At 39.5% G+C, this 22,286-nt stretch overlaps 1 protein-coding gene across 2 annotated transcripts in view; it reads left to right on the top strand.

Moving 5' to 3' along the window:
* Nucleotides 1-1,775: 1,775 nt before the first annotated feature.
* SCFD1 (sec1 family domain containing 1) overlaps nt 1,776-22,286 on the top strand; it is a 105,336-nt gene continuing 84,825 nt past the window's right edge. The window contains exons 1-9 of one of the 2 annotated variants that reach the window (XM_075926991.2): nt 1,776-1,921; nt 5,475-5,545; nt 6,641-6,729; nt 7,490-7,580; nt 8,444-8,566; nt 10,018-10,105; nt 12,054-12,143; nt 16,123-16,178; nt 17,729-17,814. In XM_075926991.2, coding sequence (XP_075783106.1) covers nt 1,891-1,921; nt 5,475-5,545; nt 6,641-6,729; nt 7,490-7,580; nt 8,444-8,566; nt 10,018-10,105; nt 12,054-12,143; nt 16,123-16,178; nt 17,729-17,814 — 725 coding nt within the window. In that variant the 5' untranslated portion in view covers nt 1,776-1,890. The remainder of the gene's footprint in view (nt 1,922-5,474; nt 5,546-6,640; nt 6,730-7,489; nt 7,581-8,443; nt 8,567-10,017; nt 10,106-12,053; nt 12,144-16,122; nt 16,179-17,728; nt 17,815-22,286) is intronic. The other variant, XM_075926990.2, reaches the window with a different exon arrangement.

Raw genomic sequence — 22,286 nt, 5'->3', positions numbered from 1 at the left:
GAAGAAGTATTTAAATATGGACAGCATAAAATGCCCTGAGTAGGATCATTAATCTACCTCCAGTTCTATGATTTATACTTTTAAAGTGCCAATTGATATAAACTGGTATTTTTTTTCAACTAGAGAAGCAATAAATTGAATAGATGCATAAAGCTGCAAATAGGTTTATTTTTTTTTTAAAGGGTAGCTTTGTTTCCCTCTATTGGTATATAGTAAATCATTTAAAGTTGTGATACTGTTATTGGTTTAACAAAAGGAAGTTGTCAGTTGCATACAAGCAAAACGGGAATCAAAGACTAGTTTATGAATAGTAGCATGTATATATTTGTTTTTCCTAAAGACTATCTGAATTGTGGAAATTAATGTCTTCTGGTTAAACTAACATTTAGCATGTTATGTAACACAAAGTGAATGTTTGAAAAACATCCATGTTTATTAAAATACACATTACAGAACTTTGGAATTTTGTAACTAGTTTTAGCTTTGTTTTTTTGCCATAATTGTAGTATATAGTAGCTGAAATCTGTTGCAGCTTTCAAGTACCATACTTAGCATCTATGTCAATGTTACTCCATGAAATAAATACATTAATTGTGGGAGACAACTGTCATGTGTATAAAATCTTTTGAAGTGCAATAAAATAACTGATTCAGTTAGTAAGCAATTGTATTAAAAGTGTATTTTCTTCAAAAGCAGTTAAACTTCATTTAGAAAATGAAGTGATTGTGGCATCCAGGGTGTAGCACAGGGGCAGGCAAAATATGGTCAGTCAGAACAGCACATGGCCGCCAGAGGGGCAGCTCTGAGCCCTGTATGGAAGCATGGTAGGCAGGGAGCCTGCCTGAGGGAAGTGCTGGGCTGCTGGCCAAGAGCTGTTTAGGTAAGCACCTCTAGGCCAGAGCCTGCCTTTGGCACCTCAGCCCCTCTCTCCAACCTTCTGTTCTCTTGTAGGGTTGCCAGATAGTTTCACAAAAAATACCAAACAGGGTGGGGGAAAAAAATTGGTATAGCAAAAAATAAAAATAAAGATGGGGACCAAAGCTGTTGAGCACTCCCCCCCCCCCCCAAAAAAAACCAACCACACAAAAACAGAATCATACTCCTCCTTGCCCCTACCAAAAGTGGCAGGGGAAGAATGTCCTAAGCACTTTTCTGTCCAAGAAAATCAGAAAATACATTTTACATGCCTGGTACTTTCTGGATTTTTTTACAGGACATAAGCTGCCACTATTGGACACCTGGCAACCCTATTCTCCTCTCTTCCCCCCCCCCCCCCACCCTAAGTAACTCAACTGCTCTGCACCCCAATCTTCTATCTGAGGTCACAGCCCACCTGCACACCCTCCTGCTTGCCTGCCCTAGGGCTCAACCCCCTCTAACACCATACACTCCTTCCTGCACAAGTCAGAAGCCCCTCTTGCATTCATATCCCCTCCTGGATCCTCTACCTCCTCCTGCACCTTGGTGGTCCTCCGGCACTTCCTCCATTAATATAATTGAAGAGTGTGCCAATTCTTGGCAGGCTCACCCCGATCAAAAATTATTGGCCACTCCTAGTGTAGCAGCTCCCGTAGTAACAGGAGCACGGTGGCAGATCTGAAATGCCTACAGTGAAGGTGTTCAAAAGTATTTAACTACCTAACACCCGCTGCGCACAAGTCCTATTTATCGGTAGTGCTTACGTCACATAATTTTTCACTAACCATCCAGTCGCAGAAGCTACCGCCGCCAAGCCCCGCCCCTTGGCTCTGCTTGCTGTTCAGGGGCAGGGCACGGCGCGTGACGCTGCGGCGCGCCAATTGTCCCCGCCCCCCGCTCTGCTTCGACTGAGGAGACGCGCCACGTCGCCGGCTGGTGCGTACGCGAAAGTGGGCGGGGCTGGCCGTGAAGATGGCGGCCGGGATCCGGGAGAAGCAGACAGGTGAGGCGCTCTCCTGTCTAGTCCTGCCGCGCAGCCGTGTCACGGGAGGCTCGCGCCGCAGCTGCCGCCCCAGCCCGGGGGCGTGAGCAGGAGACTCGGGGCCGCACCTGGCTGCGGCTACAGGAAGATGTGCAGCGGCTGGTAGCTGTGCTGCCCAGCGCTCCGGCCGCGGGAGCACGGGATTCACTCACCCTCCCGCGGGCAAAGGGTAGCAGCGCGGGGCCTGTAACAAGCGCCCCCTCCCCGTCCGTGCGTTCCTCTTGCGGGGGGGCCTGTCAACTCTTGCTCCACCCACCCCTTTGAAGCCCCGCCCGCGGGGGGGGGGGCTCTCGCACGACTTCGCCCAGAAGCCCCAGCCACTGGCCATCAGCTGACCCACCTCGTCAAGCCCCTAGCGCCCCACTGAGTTCCGCCTGCCCCAGATCCGCTCTCCTAGAAGAGGCCCCAACTCTGCTGCGAGTTGGCGCTCACCTGACTAGTCCTACTCGATCCGGGCGAGTAGAATGTCTGGAAATAGTTGAGAATGGGCTTTCTGGAACCATTACTGTGATAGAGGACTGCACTGCAGAGACTTCTGGAATGTAAAAAATCATAATTACATAGAGCCCAGGGCAACAAAATCCCCAGACTTTGGCTTTCCTGTTGCAAACTAAGTAGACAAGTGAATGGGTGAGATGGCACAAATTATGCAAAAGAAAGTGGTTAGTACATTTGTTGACTTCTGGAAACTGTTTCTCTTTGTTGTGACTCTGTAACAAGAGCAGACTGAAAACAAGGTGTGAAGACAGAAATATGAGTCTTTGGTGCATGTATTTGCTATTAGCATTAAACAAAACACCTGGGAAGTATATGAGTCCTGGAGAGTCAAGGAGATAGGGAAAAAAATGAAGTTAAATAGGATGAACATTAGGGAGACTACTATTGATAATAGGGCTAATGCATCAACTTTTTTCTTAGGCTAAATCTGTACCACTTCAGTAAGTCTACCTAAGGTATGCAACTTCAGCTATGTGAATAATATGCCTGAGTACTGTGTATAGATATGGTCTCCTCACCTCAAAAAAGATATTTTGGTATTAGTTGCTCTTTTCTGAACCTTTTCTAAAATGATTAGGAGTTTGGAATGGGTCCCATATGAGGAGAGGCTAAAGAGACTGGGACTTTTCAGTTTAGAAAAGAAGAGACTGAGAGGGGATATGATAGAGGAATATAAAATCATGAGTGGTGTGGAGAGAGTGAATAAAGAAAAGTTATTTACTTGTTCTCATAATATAAGAACTAATGAAAATAATGGGTAGCAGGTTTAAAACTAATAAAAGAAAGTTCTTCTTCACACAGCGCATAGTCAACTTGAACTCCTTGCCAGAGGAGGCTGTGAAGGCTAGGACTATAAGAGAGTTTAAAAAAGAGCTAGATAAATTCATGGAGGTTAGGTCAATAAAAGACTACAGGCAGTCCCCGGGTTACGTACAAGATAGGGACTGTAGGTTTGTTCTTAAGTTGAATCTGTATGTAAGTCGGAACTGGCATCCAGATTCAGACACTGCTGAAACTGACCGCCAGTTCTGACTTACATACAGAATCAACTTAAGAACCCCAGGCGTCCCCAAGTCAGCTGCTGCTGAAACTGATCAGCAGCTGATTCCAGGAAGCCCGGGGCAGAGCAACTCTGCCTGGGGCTTCCTGTAGTCAGCGCTGGTCAGTTTCAGCAGAAGCTGACTTGGGGACGCCTGGGGCAGAGCAGCTGGGGTGCTACTGGACCAACCCAGCAGCACCCCATCTGCTCTGCCCCAGACGTCCTGATTCAGCCGCTGCTGAAACTGACCAGCAGCGGCTGAATCAGGACCTGGGGCAGAGCAGCTGGGGTGCTGCCGGGTTGGTCCAGTAGTGCCCACGGGCGCTGCAGGACCAATCGGCAGCGCCCCAGCTGCTCTGCCCCAGAGTCCAAAACAAAAGCCTGGTCTGCTGGGGGGGGGGGGAGCACACTAGCTGCGCCCCCCCCCCCCAGCAGACCAGGGACACGGGGAGCAGAGCCGCAGCGGCAGCGGGGTGCCGCGCCTCTGAGGCTTTGCTCTGGCAAAGCCTCAGAGGCGCGGGACCCCCCCGCGGCTGCGGCTTCAGTCCGGGTGCCTGTGGTCTGCTGGGGGCCGTCCCCAGCAGACCACAGGCACCGGGTCTCAAGGGGCAGCAGCAGCGGTTCCCGCGCTTCTGAGGCTTTGCTCTGGCAAAGCCTCAGAAGCGCGGGAACCCGCCCGGTGCCCCTGGTCTGCTGGAGACGGTCTCCAGCAGACCAGGGGCACCGGAGCAGCTTATCAACGGGGCTTTCTCGCCCCGACTTCCGGGGCGAGAAAGCTCCGTTCGTAAGTGCGGATCCGACATAAGTCGGATCCGCGTAAGTCGGGGACTGCCTGTATTAGCCAGGGGTAAGGAATGGTGCCCCTGGCCTCTGTTTGTCAAAGGCTGGAGAAGGATGGCAGGAGACAGTTTTCTTGATCATTGTCTTTGGTCCACCCCCTCTGGGGCACCTGGCACTGGCCACTATCAGCAGACAGGCTACTGGGCTAGATGGACCTTTGGTCTGACCCAGTATGGCCATTCTTATGTTCTTTAAAAGCGTACACATTCAGGTATGCTCCCACTTTTCAGTATGGCAGTGCCCACCATCTGTTTGTGAGTTAGTCTTCAGAAACGTTTCGGCCCTATGTTTTGTGTTCTTCCTGCTATAGGAAATGATAGAAAAATAATTTTCCTTCTGAAAAGATGCAAACTTGCTAAGAGCCTGGGAATCTAGAGGTCTACTGGACAGAATTGAGCTGAGGTATAGGAAACATTCTGGCAGATATTTTAATAAACTAAATTGTCACTACGTTACATTTTGTCCCATTGATAAGAAAAATAAATTCTATTTTCAGGTTTAAAGACTCTTTTTTAATTTTCTGTCAGCAATAGCTATTTGAACTTAATAGAACTTAATAGTTTCGTGTTGAGAGCTATTATTCTTGACTTAACTCAAAGATTGTAAGGCTGGTGATGGGACACTTGTTGGAGAGGACTCTGAGTTACTGCAGATAATTTTTTCCTAAGTGTCTGGCTGGTGGGTCTTGCCCATGTTTTCATGCTATATTTAGGATTGAGAAGGAATTTTTCCCACAGGTCAGATTAGCAGAGACCCTGGGGGGATTTCCCCTTTCTCTGCAGCATGAGGTATTGGTCATTTGCAGGTTTAAATTAGTGTAAATGGTGGATTTTCTGGATTTTGGTGGAAGTGTTTAAATCATGATTTGAGGACTTCATGTGCAGGAGGTCATATTAGATGATCCTGATAGTCCCTTGTGACTTTAAAGTCAGTGAGTCTTTGGGGGAAACATGCAGATTGTGTTGTCTTGCTTTGGACCTTTGGTCAAAACCAGTACTGAACTAACCTCCCAAAGTACCTATCATCTTTGGAAACATATTTTGTCTCAACAGTACATATTTTGTCTTAACAGTTATGAAGTTAAAAAGTAAAACTAGCACAGTAGTAATTGGATATTCTAATCTCACTATTTTTCAGTGGCCTTGAAGCGTATGTTGAATTTTAATGTTCCTCCTATTAAAAACAGCACAGGAGAGCCTGTATGGAAGGTAAGATAACCTATTTGTCTTATTCTGAAGCACGTCCAAAAGGTTAGATGATCAGATTTTAACCAATTGGAGGTAAAAAACTTGCAACTGTTCGGTAAACATCAGACATATTTCTGACATATTGTAGTAGTAATCTGCAATTTCTGACACTTTTCGTGCCTTGAGAAAAGTAATCTTTATAGGCACTTTATCTTTACATTGAGCTGACACTTTAAATTATTAAAATAATTTAATTTCTTTACATTTGAAAACAAACTATAGTACTGAAGCAAAAGAACAGATGGGGACGAGATAGTAACACATCATTGAAAGTGTTTGTTTCCTTTTTTAAAGTTTTAGTTTTAGTTTTGTGCACAGTTTGATTACTTTCACCAATTATCCTCTGAAGATTTTGTTACAAAAATATACCTCTTTAATGCCACATTTCCAGAGACAAACATAATTAAGATGTGAACAAGAAAAACTGAGCAACCTAAGTAGACTACTTAGTTATTTTTAAACAGTGGCTATGCTCTTTTCCTTTGTGTTGTTAATAGTCTTTGTGCTGTTTTTGTACTTTAATTCTCTTCCTCTATAAGGGTTTTTATCCTGTGCGCTGTTAATATGGAAAATTACACATTTTAGTTGATGAAAAAGATACATGTTTAAAAGTGCAGCATCCTAAGGTAGACAGTATTTAAATAAAGTTCTAGGAAAACCTATTAGACATGAATTGTTTAAATAGGAAATCTAATTCAGTTAGAGCCCATGATTGCTGCTTTGCTGTTTTTTTCATTATGGCATTTCTGGAATAATTTTAATTCCCCCAAATGGTATTTTCCTTCTTTTTTTCCTCAGTTTTTTCTCTTTTTCAGGTCAGTGGAGTTCCTCTTTTTGTGACACTTTGCATGTCACAATACTTACTTTCCTGTTTGACTGTCATGAAGCACTGATTCTAGCAAGATGTCTCTATTTTTTTTTCTGATCACTTAGAGTGTTGTCCTGCTTTATTGTCTCTTTAGTAAACAGTAATGATAGGAATGGAAGAAATCACAACTTCTAATTAAATTTTCATATTAATAAATATTTTACAGTTTTCTATTCTGTGCTTTATAGGTTCTCATTTATGACAGATTTGGCCAAGATATCATCTCTCCTTTGCTATCAGTGAAAGAGCTGAGAGACATGGGCATCACCTTGCATTTGTGAGTACTTTGTGAATACTTTTGTTATATCTGTTTGTTTATACTTCAAACCATATATAAAAACTCCAGATGTTTATATTCTAAGAAATTACATACAAAATCTATTGAATCGGTACACAAAGTTCAAAGATGCTCTTAAAATTTTAACTGAATATTCCTTTCTTACCTCTGCTCAAAATCAGTGGAGTATTGTGGCTAAAGGATGAGCAAAGTTATCAAAACTAGTCAGAAGAATTTACTACACAGTTGAAGATGAGCTGCCTCTCAAATAAATACTTTAAAATAAAATAACTCAATATTCTTCTTCAGGTATTTATCCCCATTGATCCCACTGCAAGTTTGCATGTTTACGAGAGAGGATATTTTTGTCAAGGGTATATTAAGGATGTGCATGCATCATATGTGGCTTGCATTTCCTTCTGGCTCTCATAAAGGACTAAGTGCGCCCTAACATCTCTCAGTTACTACTTACCCTCCATAGCAGAGGGCGAGAGAGCTTAGCAGTGTCCATCTACTACCCTGAATCTCTTTAATTGTTACATTATTGTTTGTCTAGAAAGTAATTTTTTTTTAATTTTTGAAATAATTTACAATTGCGTGTGTGAATATTGCTTAAATCAAGCTTCATAAGACGTAATGAGGAATTCTAGAAATTTAGATCATCCAAAGCATTTGTTTTCTGATGTTCATAGTTTTGAGAGAATAAGAATAGTAGTAACAGTAACTAGAAAGCTAATTTAGTTTTGATTTTTTCCTTTAGGCTTTTGCATTCTGATCGAGATCCTATTCCAGATGTTCCAGCAATATACTTCGTAATGCCAACAGAAGAAAATATTGACAGAATGTGCCAGGTAGCTACTTTGTACACTTTTAAGTTTAAGTCCATATTACAGTACATTTATGTGAGTTTGAGTGCACCTTTTCTCAAATTTTAACATACTCCATACATTAATATTTGCCACAAAGAGAAATTCTTTATTATAAAAATACTGTTGTATCCAAATTGTTATTTGTGAAACTGTTTTAAGAATTCCCAGAATTTTGAGAGAGAGCAATAGAGTAACACGTATGTGAGTATATGATCACTCATAGATGGACCAAACCAGAGAATAGTTCTTTCATCCTGGTTTATCTCTTCAAAATTGGTGTGGTTTTGATAAAGAATCTTCAGATTCATAGCTCTTTCTGTGCTTTAACTAAATTAATACCTTTAGTAAAAACCTAAATTTGAAGTAGTTACTTTGATACTTCTCTTTCTCCAAGGTCTTCCTGTTTTACTTTTTTCCCCTTCTTGGTTATCTGCAGACAATGAGAAGATTTGTGATTGCTTTTTATTAAGACAAGTTGTTTTTTGTTTTTGTTTTGTGTTTTTACTGAAGCCTTTTATTTTATTACATTTTCTTAACTATACATCCTTTGCACACAACATTCATGTCTTTTTTCATTAGGGCTTTTTTCCTACTTACCTGAAAATATATTATTTTTAAAGCAAACTTAAGAACTTTATTTCTTTAATTTCATAGCAATCTCAGTTAATATGCAGTACAGTGTTTTTATGTGTCCACAGTCATCTAAGCACACTAGAGTCATTTAATTTCAATGATAACTAGAACACTACATAATAAAGACTCAGATTTTTAAGAAATAACTTTGTTTTTAGCAAGATATTCTTTAGTACCTATTCAGAGTAAAAGCTACAAATTTTTCCTTTCAGGATCTTCGAAATCAGCTTTATGAATCATATTATTTAAATTTTATATCTGCCATTTCAAGAAGTAAACTGGAAGATATTGCAAATGCTGCCCTAGGGGCTAGTGCAGTAACACAAGTAGCAAAGGTAAGAAATTTTCTGTAGGCTTTGATATTAAAGGACCTTCTCTTTCAAACACTCTGTGTTTGCTTTGGGTTTTAATGTTTCACAAAGCATTTAGCATTAAAACTGTAATGAACAGGGCTCGACAAATAATGCAATCTACTCACCCATGGCGAGTAGATTGCAACCCGGAAGAGCCGGGTTCAGGCGATCTGCGCATGCGCAGATAGCCAGACAGCACTGCTGGCGAGCAGGGCTCGCCGAACTGCGGCGAGCCCTGGTAATGAAAAGTAAATGTTGATTTCATTTGGGCTGTCCTAATATTATATATCCTTTTAGCTCCATTTTTCTGCTCCCAAACTGACATACATAACTTGTGATTGCAATCTTTGTTGCAAATGGAGAATGTGCCACTAGATTAGGCAGTCTATGTACAAATGCTATTTAAAATTGTCTGCTAAATTATAAGACTAGGAAACTTAAGAGTAAAGACTGACATCTTCTAGATACTCCAACATCTTTGTTACATGTGCAGCAGACATATTGAAGTTGTATATTTCTGAAGAATTTTTTTTTAATTTCAGATTACATTATTCACTTTATCATCTTATTTTTATAGTTTACTATTGGAGAGTGGGAAAGTTATCTCATTTTTACTTCAGCTCAAATAAGAAATACCAGTAAACTCCCCAGGGCACAGCCTCAGTTCATATAAATTCATTTATCTACATAGGCTTTGTGCTCCAGTATCTGTTTCCGCCCTTTTATGCATTACACAGATATTTGTGTATTGTATTTTTTTTCTGACCATGTGAATAAACAAAAGGTGTTGTAGAACAAGCTCATGGTAATGTTGAAATTATTTCATCATTTTGTGAAGCTGAACATCTTTCAACTCAGCCAGATTGAGTGCTAAGCATTTCAACAAAGGGTAAAGCCAAATCTTTATATTATAGTTTTTACTAATAAATAGAAGTATTTAAAACGTGTTTTCTCTTAATTGTTCTGAACATCATCCTCTAAGATAATTCAGCTGTAGTTGTATCTTACTCAGTTTCTTTATTTGAATATCATACCTTATAAATTATGCTGTAGTTACTATAGATAGAAATTGATTATTGTTCGGTTTCAGATTAAAGCTCTAATAGGTCATTAATATGTATATATGTAAGACAAGACAGCTTCACAATTTATTTTTAGCGTATTGTAATGATTTTCATATGAACTGCCATTCTGGGTCAGACCAGTTATCCAGCTAGACCATTATCCTGTCTCTGATACCTCGAGTATTAGAGCTTCACAGTAGTGTACAGAACAGGCCAGTTAGTCATTCACCTCTATTTTCCTCTCCTTGCTTGTCAACGATTTAGGGTCATCCCAATGATGGGTTTGGATTCCTGACCATCTTGAGTAAAAGCCATTGGTGGAACTAAACTCCATGAAGTTACCACATTTTTTTGTCCTTTAATTTGTAGGTCTTCGATCAATATCTCAATTTTATTACTTTGGAAGATGATATGTTTATATTGTGCAATCAAAATAAGGAGCTCATCTCATATCGTGGTAGGTAAAATTTCATTTATGTAACATTTGTTATAATTGAAAATGTAATCTTACTCTGAAATCAAAATGTCTAATGATAATCTTAAACAAATTCTGTTCTGTAATTGAAGATTTTCAATTTAGCCGATATATAAATCTAAATTTTTTTAATCTGTTTTAAGCCCAGAAGAGACGTCTATTATGAGTTAATCTGACCTCACAAACATGTTCTAGAAGTAGGATTCAGAAATCATACAGATACATATTAATAGGATCTTAAATCCAATGCTTTAACCACTTGTTTATTCTGATCTTGAGTGTAAATATGTGGGAGGGCTTAAATGACAGAAAAGTACTTGTCTCAAATTTAGATATTTTAAAAACTATTGAACATTTCTAAAAATAAATAAATACATTTGAAATTAGTGCTCCAAATAGCAACATCTAATGTTGAGGTTTTAGAATATAGGTTTGTACACTCTCACAGGGCTTATTTATATATGGAGTTATTCAGGAACAGGTATTCTTGAATAACTCCTTCCATAGACAACCTGGGCTTGTCTTCACTGCTGGGGTAAGTCGAGCTAAGATACCCTATTCCTGTAACATGAATAATGTAGCTGGAGTTGACATATCTTAGGTCAATTTACTGTGGTATCTTTGCTGAGTTCGTAAATGGGAGATGCTTTCCCATCAACTTACATGACTCTTCTCAAAGATGTGGAGTATTGGAATATAGAGAGTCATTTTTAATTAGTTTTGTTAACATGTGCATGCTGCATATTTATTCTAGTATTAGTTACAAAGAACATCACTTTTTGGAACAGAAGCACCTAAAAATCTGAGATGCAGATATTTTAGCTTTGCTTTTTCCTTGTACCAAGTGATCTTCTAAGGAGGTTGAAAATATAAGAGAAGAGAGTTTTATAATTATGACAGAGATACTTCGGGTCATCTAAGTAATGACCCAGTCAGTACATACTTTTTCCCTGACAGCTTGTTAGCATAGATCCACCCAAGTTTTTGTTTAATTTTTAAACAAATACGTTTTTCAAAATTCAAATGCTGTAATATTCATAGATTTCTATTAAGATATTATGCTCAAGAATAAACTAACTTCATCTTTTTCTCTCCCACCAAAAAAAATATACACATAACCAACTTTGGTTAGTTGTGCAAAATGAGGATGGTTACCACAGTATCCTAAACAAACAGAACAGAACTTGATAGCCTGGCTTGTCTAATAGTTTATATTAGAACCAGAAATAATAGTTAAAGTTAAATGTTATTACTTCTACTGTAGAGCAACTATAGGGAAGGTTTATTTGTGTTTTAAACTTGTGTATATGTGTATCTCCATACGTATATAAAAACACATCATAATTATCCCTGGATCAGAAAATTGCCATGCAGATTGCAATTGATAGTAAAATGTTTTTAAAGTATTAATGGAGAAATTATTATATATGTTACAGACCATTTAGTTGGAACTTCCTTCATATATAAAATAACACGGTGTAATAGTTATACAAATACTGAATTTTTATTCTCTAGATGACACAGTGGCTTCCACCTCGGAAAATTGGTTTCCAAGTGGATGTTAGTCCATAATCACCACAACATATTGGCTTGATTTTCCATCTCCTCATAGTTACAATACTTACAATGTCAGGTCTGGTTGAGAGATGTAGAAGGAGATTGAAGAATATTGGTTTGATCTAACCAGTAAAACTAATTTCTTATTTGTTTTTTTCCATTGTTCGTGATTTTAAGAAAAATTCACAGCAGGATGGAAACATTATGTGGGGCCTTTATCACGGCTTTCTTTCTTTGGTCACTTATTCAGTGTTGATGACTAATAATTTCTGTTTAGCTACTGTAAGAGATTTCCTCTCTGCGAATTTTGTATATTATAGAGATTGCTTTAGACTGTAAGTCCATTTTCCCCCTCTGTTTTACAATATTTCAGCCATTAACAGACCAGATATAACAGACACTGAAATGGAGGCCATTATGGACACTGTGGTTGACAGTCTCTTCTGCTTTTTTGTTACACTTGGTAAGTTTATACGGTCTGGTATATTTCTCAGTTTGCAGGTCTCTTACAGGGAACAGCATTTTCAATTACATATAGTAAGACTCTAAACTTCCACATATGCATCACAGGAGAGGAAGTAGGGTCAATGCAAGATTTGTGGATTGTGCTTGATATGTAAGTTATGGTCTGTCACTAAACCCCTGTGTTGCTCTGAAAAAAGTGTTGAATAGGGAGTAATTCCCACCTGATATAAGAGTGGAGTCTTAGTGTCTGAAAAATTTAGTTTTGAGATCTTTGGATGAAAGGTGCTTTAGGAATCATGAGGTGTTGGTTTAATATTGTTCACTGAAAACTAGATATTCTTTTAAATCAAAGTCCTAGCTCACAACCAGCATTCCCGTTAAGATTTTCCATCCTTGGGCAGTTTGAAATTTCTTTTGGGAGGGTTGAAATTTTTTATGTGCAACTTCAATATTGAGGTGGTATGTGGATGTGCACCCACCAGTACAAACAAAAACTATAGATATAAATACGTATTTTAAATAGTCTATAGCTGCGGAAGAAAGGATAATTAACAAGGAGCAATGCTTATGATTGTTTAATTTGAAATTAAATAAAAATAAAATTAACACTACCCTGGGCTAAAGTGGATAGTGGCTTAAATTGCTACAGGTCCATTGTTGTTTATGGTTTTTTTTTAGTTACAGACTAACACAACTACCCCTCTGAGACTTGGAGTTCATGTGTACTCTAACATGTTTCAAAGATCTTGCAAATAAGGTTTCATCCTACAAAACAGCTAGCATCACACCTAGTACTTGCGACTTCTGACTCTAAGAGCAAGACTCTACCGGTTAGCAAAGATCTGGCCTTAATACAATACAGTTTACTATGTGTTAATTAGTAACGCAGAATTTTAAAAAGTCATTAAGAGCAGAGTTTTAGATATCCGCAATACTCAAAACACTTCTGTTAAAAGAATCTTAACACAGGGGTGGCAATAATTTTTGATGAGGGTCCACTCCAAGAATTTGGTAAGTGATTGAGGGCCACACTCTTTCATTTTATTAATGGAGGAGGTACGGGGGTCTAGGATAAAGGTTGAGTGCAGAAGGCAGGTTGGGGTAAGGGATTGGGGTGTGGTATGTGGGAGGGGATTTGGGTGAAGTAGGGGATCATGACCTGGGTCAGTGGACTGGGCTAAGGAATGGGTGCAGGGCCTGGGAGGGGGTTGTGATCTGGTGCAGGGATTTGGACTATGACCAGTGATAGCAGATTGGGGTGCAAGATCTGAGAGGGGTTTGTGACCTGGGGAGGAGGTGTATGAGGTTATGCAGTGTCTGGGAAGGTGTATGGGGACTGGAGCAGGGGTGCAGAAGGTTTGGGTTATGCTGGGTAGGAGGAAAGAAGAGGGCAGAGGGTTGGGGGAGGAAAGGCTTGGGGGTTCTAGAGATACGGCCTTTCAGCCAGCAGCCCATCATGTTCCTTATCCAGGGTCCCTGTCCTTCAGCCTCTGTACGCGCTCAGGTGAGCTGCAGGAGCCATGTTTATTGCTCTAAGCTAAATGCTGTGAGCCCAAGGGAGGAGGGGCACATCACATGCTGACTGTTCTGCAAACAGGCAGCTGCTATTGGTTGAAACTGTTCAGTGGGAGCTACTTGGGGCAGGGGCAGCATGAGAAGCTTGTCTCTCCTCACTCTAGGCTTTCAGCATTCAGAAACATTTACATGGCCCTGAATTCACCTTTCCAGAGTGCTGAGCAGGTGCAGGGCGGGCAAGGAGCTAGCTGAGGCTTTCATGGCCGGATCCAGCCTTCAGATCATCTTTTGCCCAGCTCTAGAGTAGAGGCTGGAGCCAGCTTCTCCATTTATAGCAGGTAGCAGCAGCAGCTGCTGCTGCTCCTACTCCTCTGAGAGGGCGAGTGCCCTGCCTCACCCCTTCCCCAGCCAATCAGCTGAGTTCACTACCTGCATGGTGAGCTCTGAACCTCTGTATGGGGCTCAGAAAAGGGCTGTGTGCCTGGGTGTGCAGCTTACAAGGAACCTTGCTCACAACAACTTTTAACTATTTCTAAACCTCTCTGTATATCATAGTCATAACCTCTGATACAAACCATAACTTTTAAGGTGGACTTTTCAAAAGTGCTTATTGTCGGCACAAATCTGCTGCTTTTTAGGTCAGCAGTAAAAATGCTTCTGCCTCAGTGCTTCATTCAGGAAATTGCATAGTAGGAAAAGAGCTGGGTGCCTGATGAACACACTTGAAATTCACACCCTTTATATTTTTTGTAAAAATTCGTGATAACACCATAACTAGCTTGATCATGGAGTGTTTTTAATTTTATGAAAATATTAGTTAAATATTATAAATCATTCATATTATAAAATAAAATATTATGTTTCCTGGCTTCTGTTTTGCTTATAATAAAATGATGGTCATTTTTGCCATGATAGACAGCCAATCTTGATGACAACCAACAATTTAAAATCTCCCTTATTCTGAAATTTTGAGAGATTGTCTGTCTGAATATTTGCTAATATGCAGTAATTTTGTTAAATAACATACAAGATAACTATCAGATATATTGTTGAAGGGTGTACATGTCCATTTTAATAGCAACTGCATGCGTAACATTTAATATGTATAAAATTACAAGCCCTGATGTGCTAAATTGACAGTTCTCAGACTTACTTCCCTTTTCACTGCCTTAAAACTGCAACTTTCTTGATGAGGAGAGTTTAGCAGTCCCCGGGGCACTCAGAATTAGGAAGATCCTTTGAACCTGTTGAATGCTCTAGTTTGTGGCAAGAAGTAAAGTGTATCTAGTAGAATCCCTTAAAAATTCAACATTTCAAGTAACCTGTATTTAAAAATTCACTGTAGTACAGGTGAAGCCTGAAAATCCAAATGAAAAATAAATATTCCCCTGCAGTGAGTTTGTAGCCCAGCTCTTGCTGTATTGTTATAACAGAAGAGACCCTGTGACCCAAAAGCAAAAACAACTACGCAAAAGCAAAATTGACTAATCTATTTGATTGTCTAATGAGAGAGAAATGAAAAAAGTAAATGATCAACATAAATAATGTAAAAATTCTTAACTTTTAATAGTAGCATGTGGAATAGTAAGAGAACTGTTTGAGTTTTTTAAATATTTTAGGTAACAGTCCCTATGACTCTCAATGTACTGCTACAGAAGGATAGTCTGTAATAGGAAAAACTTTAAAAACAACAAATGGTCTAGTAGCATCTTAAAGACTAACTAAATATATAGATGACATCATGAGCTTTCGTGAATGCAACCCACTTCTTCAGATGACACAGATGTTGCGCCCACGAAAACTCATGATACCACTACATGTTTTGTTAGTTTTAAGGTGCTACTAGACTATTAGTTGTTTAATAGATTTTTCAATGTACTGCTAGTATACATTTTTAACATGGTTTTAAATATTTATCATTCTTACTGTGATTTTATAATACTTTGTTTAAATGTATTGATATAAACCATTTTGTGATCCAACTCTCCTAAAACTTTTATCTGGCCTTCAGACTGCATCTGGCAGCTTTCTGTTTATATCTTGCTGCCGATTATACCGAATTTTTAGGTGATGGCTCAGGCAGCCAGATCCTATTTAAATGGCTCTCAACTCCTGGTTGTGATGCTATGCTGGCAGCAATGCCAGGCAGCCTAGTAGTGGCAGGGCTGAGAGCCGCGAGCCCTTTGCTGTGTTTTTAATTCAAAGCCTTTGGCCCCAGAAAACTCTGGGGGAAGGCTAGTTCTCAGCCCTGCACCTTCTGGGAATGGAACTAACCTGCGGCTACCTACCAAAATTCATTAAGTGGCCTCCCTGTAAAATTATTGCCCACCCCAGACAGTGTATTTTGAAAAATTGACACCCAGATCAGTTGCTTTAAAAAAATTAAAACCACAACTATGCAGTATAATTATTTATGACCTGGAAATTGTAATGTAAATGGAAGTAAATGTATCTTTTAATAGGGGCTATTCCTATAATCAGATGTTCAAGAGGAACTGCAGCAGAAATGGTGGCAGTGGTAAGAATTTTAAACATCAAATATCTGATTTTTAAAAATAAATATCCTATTAGCTTTTTATTTCTGTATTTTACAAATGTGACTATAATATCAGAAAGAAAACGGAAAGAAAATGTCTAGGTTCTCCTTCTTGGTTTTTCTTCCAAAGAGCCCTGCCATGTGTCACACATCCAGAGATGTTTTTGAAAACAGGTTCTGATGAGTGGAGGTGCACATGTCTCTCTCTAGCCCAAACAGACCCTCATTGTCTCCTTTTCCACTAGATACAGCACTCAAGGAATATATCCCTGGCTACTGTTTCAGACAGTAGTTAGAATTTTGTAAAATGTATGTGTAAATAATTGTAGTCATACCTTTTAGTTCATGGTTATAGTTTTTATGAGTTTGTTTGGCTCTCGGGATCCAGCAGAATTTGTGCAGTGATCATAGAATGAAGTGCTCTTGTGTGTGTAAATTGGGGAATGAGCTAATAGTAAACAAAGTAATTGGAGAATAAGTACAGTAGATTATTGCTTTGTTGATAACTTTAGAGAAAGCTGCCTTCATTCGCTGAAATATTGCTTAGTAATGGAAAAGATTTGTCCCTTTAAGCTAATATAACTTTAATTTGAACTACAATATCCCTGTTTAAATATGGTTTATATGACCTAATTAGACACATTATTATAAATGATAAAATTGTGGTAAAAGATTGTATCTGCATTTGGCTTATGAAAAGTCTATGGAAAAAATCAGCCTATTAACATAATTTATTAAGTTTCCCAATTATTTACAGTAGCAGATCTTTAATATTTGTAACAGAAAACAGGTCTCAGGCTAGAGAATTGCCTTTTGTTTGTCCCACGAAATTCCTTTCATTCAGCTTTTGTTGAAAGAGAAACTATTAAAAATCAGCATTTCTTTTCTCTCATTTCCTGTCCATAGGACTATTTTTTGGCAGAATGCCAAAACAATAACATTGTAAATACAAAGTAGCAGGCTGTAGTGGGAACACATACCCTGTTTGAAAGCTGGAAAATGCCATATTTACAGTTGTCCATGCAAACTTAATTCTTCTTCTTGTACATGTGCATTATAATACAGTCTTTAATTACATAATCACATTTTTTTCCACAGGAGCCCTGCTTCATGCAGTGCACAAGTTGGACACAAAGGAGGCAGAATTCAGTTTGCATGGGTAATCTTAAATCCAGCATTTTCTAACTTTCAAGTGTCTGACTTTGAAAACTGCATGACTCTCTACACTTTTTTTAAACCTAACTAATATGTGCTTAGAGAGAGAATCTCCACTGAAGATGGTTTTGGATTAGTAGTAAAATCAGGAATTTGCCCGGAACTGTTAAGATAGCAATATGGCAAGTAAGATAAATGTGTCAAAAATTAGTGTGACTTAAGCTGTGGCATGAGTAACAGAAATACTAAAATTTAGAAAATTGTTGTCTTGACATCAGTAAAAGCTCACATCTGTCTTAAATGTTGTCTATTGTATAAAATGGTTGAGATAATCGCTAATCTCACAGGTGTGTAAAAAGATACTTTACATTTTTTAGAAACTAGATAAGAAACTCCGAGAGAACCTAAGAGATGCCAGAAACAGTCTTTTCACAGGCGATACGCTTGGGGCTGGACAATTCAGGTAGTGTGCTACTGTATTTTTCATTATTTTTATGTATTTATTGCATTAACACTAAAGGGTCCTAGTGAGCTTGGGAGTCTCTTGAGCTAGACATTGTACAGGCACATACAGAGACATGGTTTGTGCCTTAGAGTATCTTGCTTTTATGAAGTCTTCAGAAATATTAGGAAAAATAATGTAGTGGGTTCCCTCCTTTCCTAGGAACTGAGGTATTACTGAGCCTGCCTGACCCCTCCCCCCCCCTTCCCTCCATCTTGGGTTCCCTGTACACTGTGCTGTAGTAACAGGCTCTCAAGCCCCCTCCAGCACACATACGAGTCACTCCCAGTTTCAGCGATGTGCAAATTCTGAGATCAGCTCTTCATGGGCAAGCTTTAGCTAAAGAATTATCTAGTTGCTCAACCCAATTCAAAATTACATCATTTTGCATTCCACAGTGAATCTTGTGAAATTCAGCTTCTCCCTTAATTTGGAGAGGAATATACATAATTTTTGCCCCTAGTTATGACTTCCATGCACATTGATTTTAGACAATAACAAATTTAGTAACTACAAAAGATAGATCTTAAGTGACTATAAAGCAGAGGTGGCCAACCTGTGGCTCTTGAGCCACATGAGGCTCTTTGCTCACAGAAATTTGGCTCTCAGGGTTACGGTTCGTTTGGAGATGCATGCCTGTTTTGTGCACGCACCCCAGTTCCTGGAGGGAGAAGTGTGTGGCTGTGGGGGTGGCAGCTCCAGTGAGACCCAGGCACTGGGTTAGAATGGGAGGAGTCTGGGAGTGCCTGGCTGTGGTGGGAGAGGGAAAGCATTGAGTTAGAGTGGGGAGAGCTGGGGGTGCCTGGCTGTGGGGGAGAGATGTGTGGCTCCTTGCTCTACTATCCACAGCTCTTTTGGTTCTTCATGTCTAACTGGTTGGCAACCCCTGCTATAAAGGAAAGCAAACAGATCAAAACAGATTACCTTCTCAGATAAATAAAACATTCAAAGTAGGATCAGTATACAACACAGATAAGATCTGAATAGCAAATCCTCACCCTAAATGATGATTTATGCAGTCTGCATATTAAGGGGCAAACTGTGCTGGCTTTCAGCTTTGAAATGCCAGGTGTTCCATTCATAGGCTAGAAATCTCTCTAGGCTGGGTCCAATGCTTCCTTCCTGTTCAGTCCTTGTTCCTCAGGTGTCTCCAAGAGTCTCCTTTTGGTGGGGAAGCAGCGAAGAACCTTGGTGAGGTCACTCCTCTGCCTTAAGTAGTTTTAACATATGGCAAGACCCCATTGTCTTCAAGATTGGTTCCCGTGCCTTTCTGTGGAAAAACACTGGTATTCCAAGACGGAGTACCAGATGACGTGGTCATATGACCCCACTGTGTCGTAATAGCCATAAGTCAGAGATTGTCATCTCCTCAGGAAGGCTCCCCAGTGGGAGTTCAGCAAAATTTATTGTTCTCCCTAATGGCCCTTCTCAGCCAGCCATGTAGACTGACAGTCTTTTGCCTACCTGTTCCCCAGGTGTAAACACATTTGTAATAGCTACATAGACAGTGTTCCTAATTTCACATATCAAATGATGAGTACATGCAAGTACGATAATCATATTCGTAAATTGTAATCTTTTTTTATAACAACTCACATTAGCATCTTGCATAAAATAGAATCATAGGGCTAGAAGAGACCTCGAGGTCAAATCCAATTCCCTGCACTTATGGTAGGACCAAACACTATCCTTGACAGGTGTTTGCCCAGCCCTTAAAAATCTTCAACGATGGAGATTCCACAACCTCTGTAGTCAATTTATTCCAGTGTTCAATCTCCTTGACAGGAAGCTTTTTTAATGTCCAACCTAAAGCTTCCTTGCTGTAGTTTAAGCCATTTCTTCTTGTCCTATCATCAGAGGTAATTCTCCCTCCTCCTTGTAACAACCTTTTAGATATTTGAAAACTGTTATCAAGTGCCTCTTAGTATGACTTTTCTAGACTAAACAAACCCAAGTCTTTCAATCTTCCCTCATAGGGCACGTTTTCTAGACTTTTAATAATTTTTCTTGCTCTTTGAACTTTTTCCAGTTTGTCCACATCTTTCCTGACATGCCCAGAATTGGACACACTAATCCAGTTTGAGGCTTAATCAGTGTGGTTTCAAGCAGAATTGCTTCTAGTTTCTTTCTTACAGTAGTTTTAAGACATCTGAGAATGATGTTTACTTTTTTACAATAGTGTCACTCATATTGAGCTTGTGGTCCACTATGATCCCTTTTGCAGTATTCCTTACTAAGATGTTTTTATACATGCAACCCACTGTTTCTTCTAAGTAGAGTACTTTGCATCTCTCCTTACTGAATTTCATCCTGTTTACTTCAGATCAGTTTGTCCAGAGAATTTTGATTTACTATCCTACAAAGTATTTACAGCCCAGCCCATCGTGTTGTCATCCTCAGAACTTCTATCTCTCTGCCATTATCTCCAATATTAATAAAGATATTGAACAGAACAGATTCCAGAACTGATCCCTGTGGAACCGCACTTGTTATGCCCTTCCAGCATGACTGTGAACCACAGATATAACTATTGTCTGGGAACAGTTATCCAGCCAGTTATATAACTCACTTTATAATAGCTCCTTCTAGGTTATATGTTCCTAGTTTGTTAATGAAAAGGTCATGAGAGACTGTATCAAAAGCCTTACTAAAATGTAGATGTACCATCTCTACTACTTCCCCCCCAATCCACAAAGCTTGCTTTCCTATCAAAGAAAGCTGTCAAGTTGGTTTGATGTGGTTTGTTCTTGAACTCTTATCATTTCATGATCGCTTTCACTCAAGCTACCTTTCACTTTCAAAATCTCTGCCAATTCCTCCTTATTTGTCAAAATCAGATCTAGCATAGCCTTTGCCCTAGTAACTTTCTCCACCTTGTGAAAAAAAAAATTGTCTCCAATGCATTCCAAGAACTTGATGGATAATCAGTGTCCCTCTGTATTATTTTCCCAACAGATACCTGGATAGTTGAAGTCCTTCATCACTACCAAGTCCTGTGCTTTGAATGGTTATGTTAGTTTTAAAAAAGCCTTGCACACCTAGTAGAATCAAAGAACACTAAAACAGGAAGCGACTTCGAGAGGTCACTTAGTCCAGTCCCCTGCCCTCACGGCAGAACCCAGTACCATCTAGACTAGTGTTTCTCAAACTGTTTGCGCTGCGGAGAACAGAGTTCAAAATGACCGCCCTTAAAGGGGCAGGCGCCTTTTTTTCTCAATAACTTTCTCCCCTACCCTTCTCCCCCCCCACCTTTTTTTCTCTTCTCAACAAAAAATCCTAGGTGTTTCTCAGTCTTAAAAAGTTTAAGAAATACTCATCTAGGCCATCCCTGATAGATGTCTATGTAGCTTGCTCTTAAATATCTCCAGAGATGGAGATTCCACAACCTTCCTAGGCAACTTATTCCAATGTTTAACCACCCTGACAGTTAGTAAATTTTTCCTAATGTGCAACCTAAACTTTCGTTGCTTCAGTTTAAGCCCATTGCTTCTTGTCCTATCCTCAGAGGGCAAGGAAAATAATTTTTTCTCCCTCCTCCTTATAACACTCTTTTAGGTGCTTGAAAACCGCTATCATGTCCCCTCTCAGTCTTCTCCTTTCTAAACTAAACAAGCCAAATTCTCTCAGTCTTCCTTCATAGCTCATATCCTCTAGACCTTTAATCATTCTTGTTGCTCTTCTCTGGACCTTCTCCAATTTTTCCACATCTTTCTTGAAATGTGGTGCCCAGAACGGGACACAGTACTCCAACAGAGGCCTAATCAGTTCAGAGTAGAGCAGAAGAATGACTTCTTGTGTCTTGCTCCTAACACACATAAGAGAGATTAGGGAAGGTATGAAAATAAAGAACTCAGTAATAGTTGGAGATTTCCATTATCCCCATATTGACTAAGTACGTGTCACCTCAGGACAAAATGCAGACACAAAATTTCTTGATCCCTTGAATGACTGCTTCTTGGAGCAGCTGGTACAGGAATCCACAACAGGAGAGGCAAGTCTTGATTTAGTCCTGAGCGGAGCACAGAATCTGGTCCGAGAGGTAACTATATCACTTAGAATTAGTGATCATAATATAAGAACATTTAACATTTGTGGTAGGAAGAACACCTCAGCAGCCCAACACTGTGGCATTTAATTTCAGAAAGGGAGCTATGCAAAAATGAGGAGGTTAGTTAAACAGAAATTAAAAGGTACAGTGACTAAAGTAAAATCCCTGCAAGCTGCATGGACACTTTTCAAAGATACCATAATGGAGGCCCAACTTAAATGTATACCCCAAATTAAAAAACATAGTAAAAGAACTAAAAAAGAGACACCGTGGCTTAACAACCATGTAAAAGAATGGAGGCCCAACTTAAATGTATACCCCAAATTAAAAAACATAGTAAAAGAACTAAAAAAGAGACACCGTGGCTTAACAACCATGTAAAAGA

The sequence above is a fragment of the Pelodiscus sinensis genome, chromosome 5, assembly GCF_052426305.1.
Source record: "Pelodiscus sinensis isolate ZL-2025 chromosome 5, ASM5242630v1, whole genome shotgun sequence".
Taxonomy (NCBI): domain Eukaryota; kingdom Metazoa; phylum Chordata; order Testudines; family Trionychidae; genus Pelodiscus; species Pelodiscus sinensis.
Note: the sequence above shows the minus strand (reverse complement) of the source record. Positions and strands in the feature narration are given on the sequence as shown.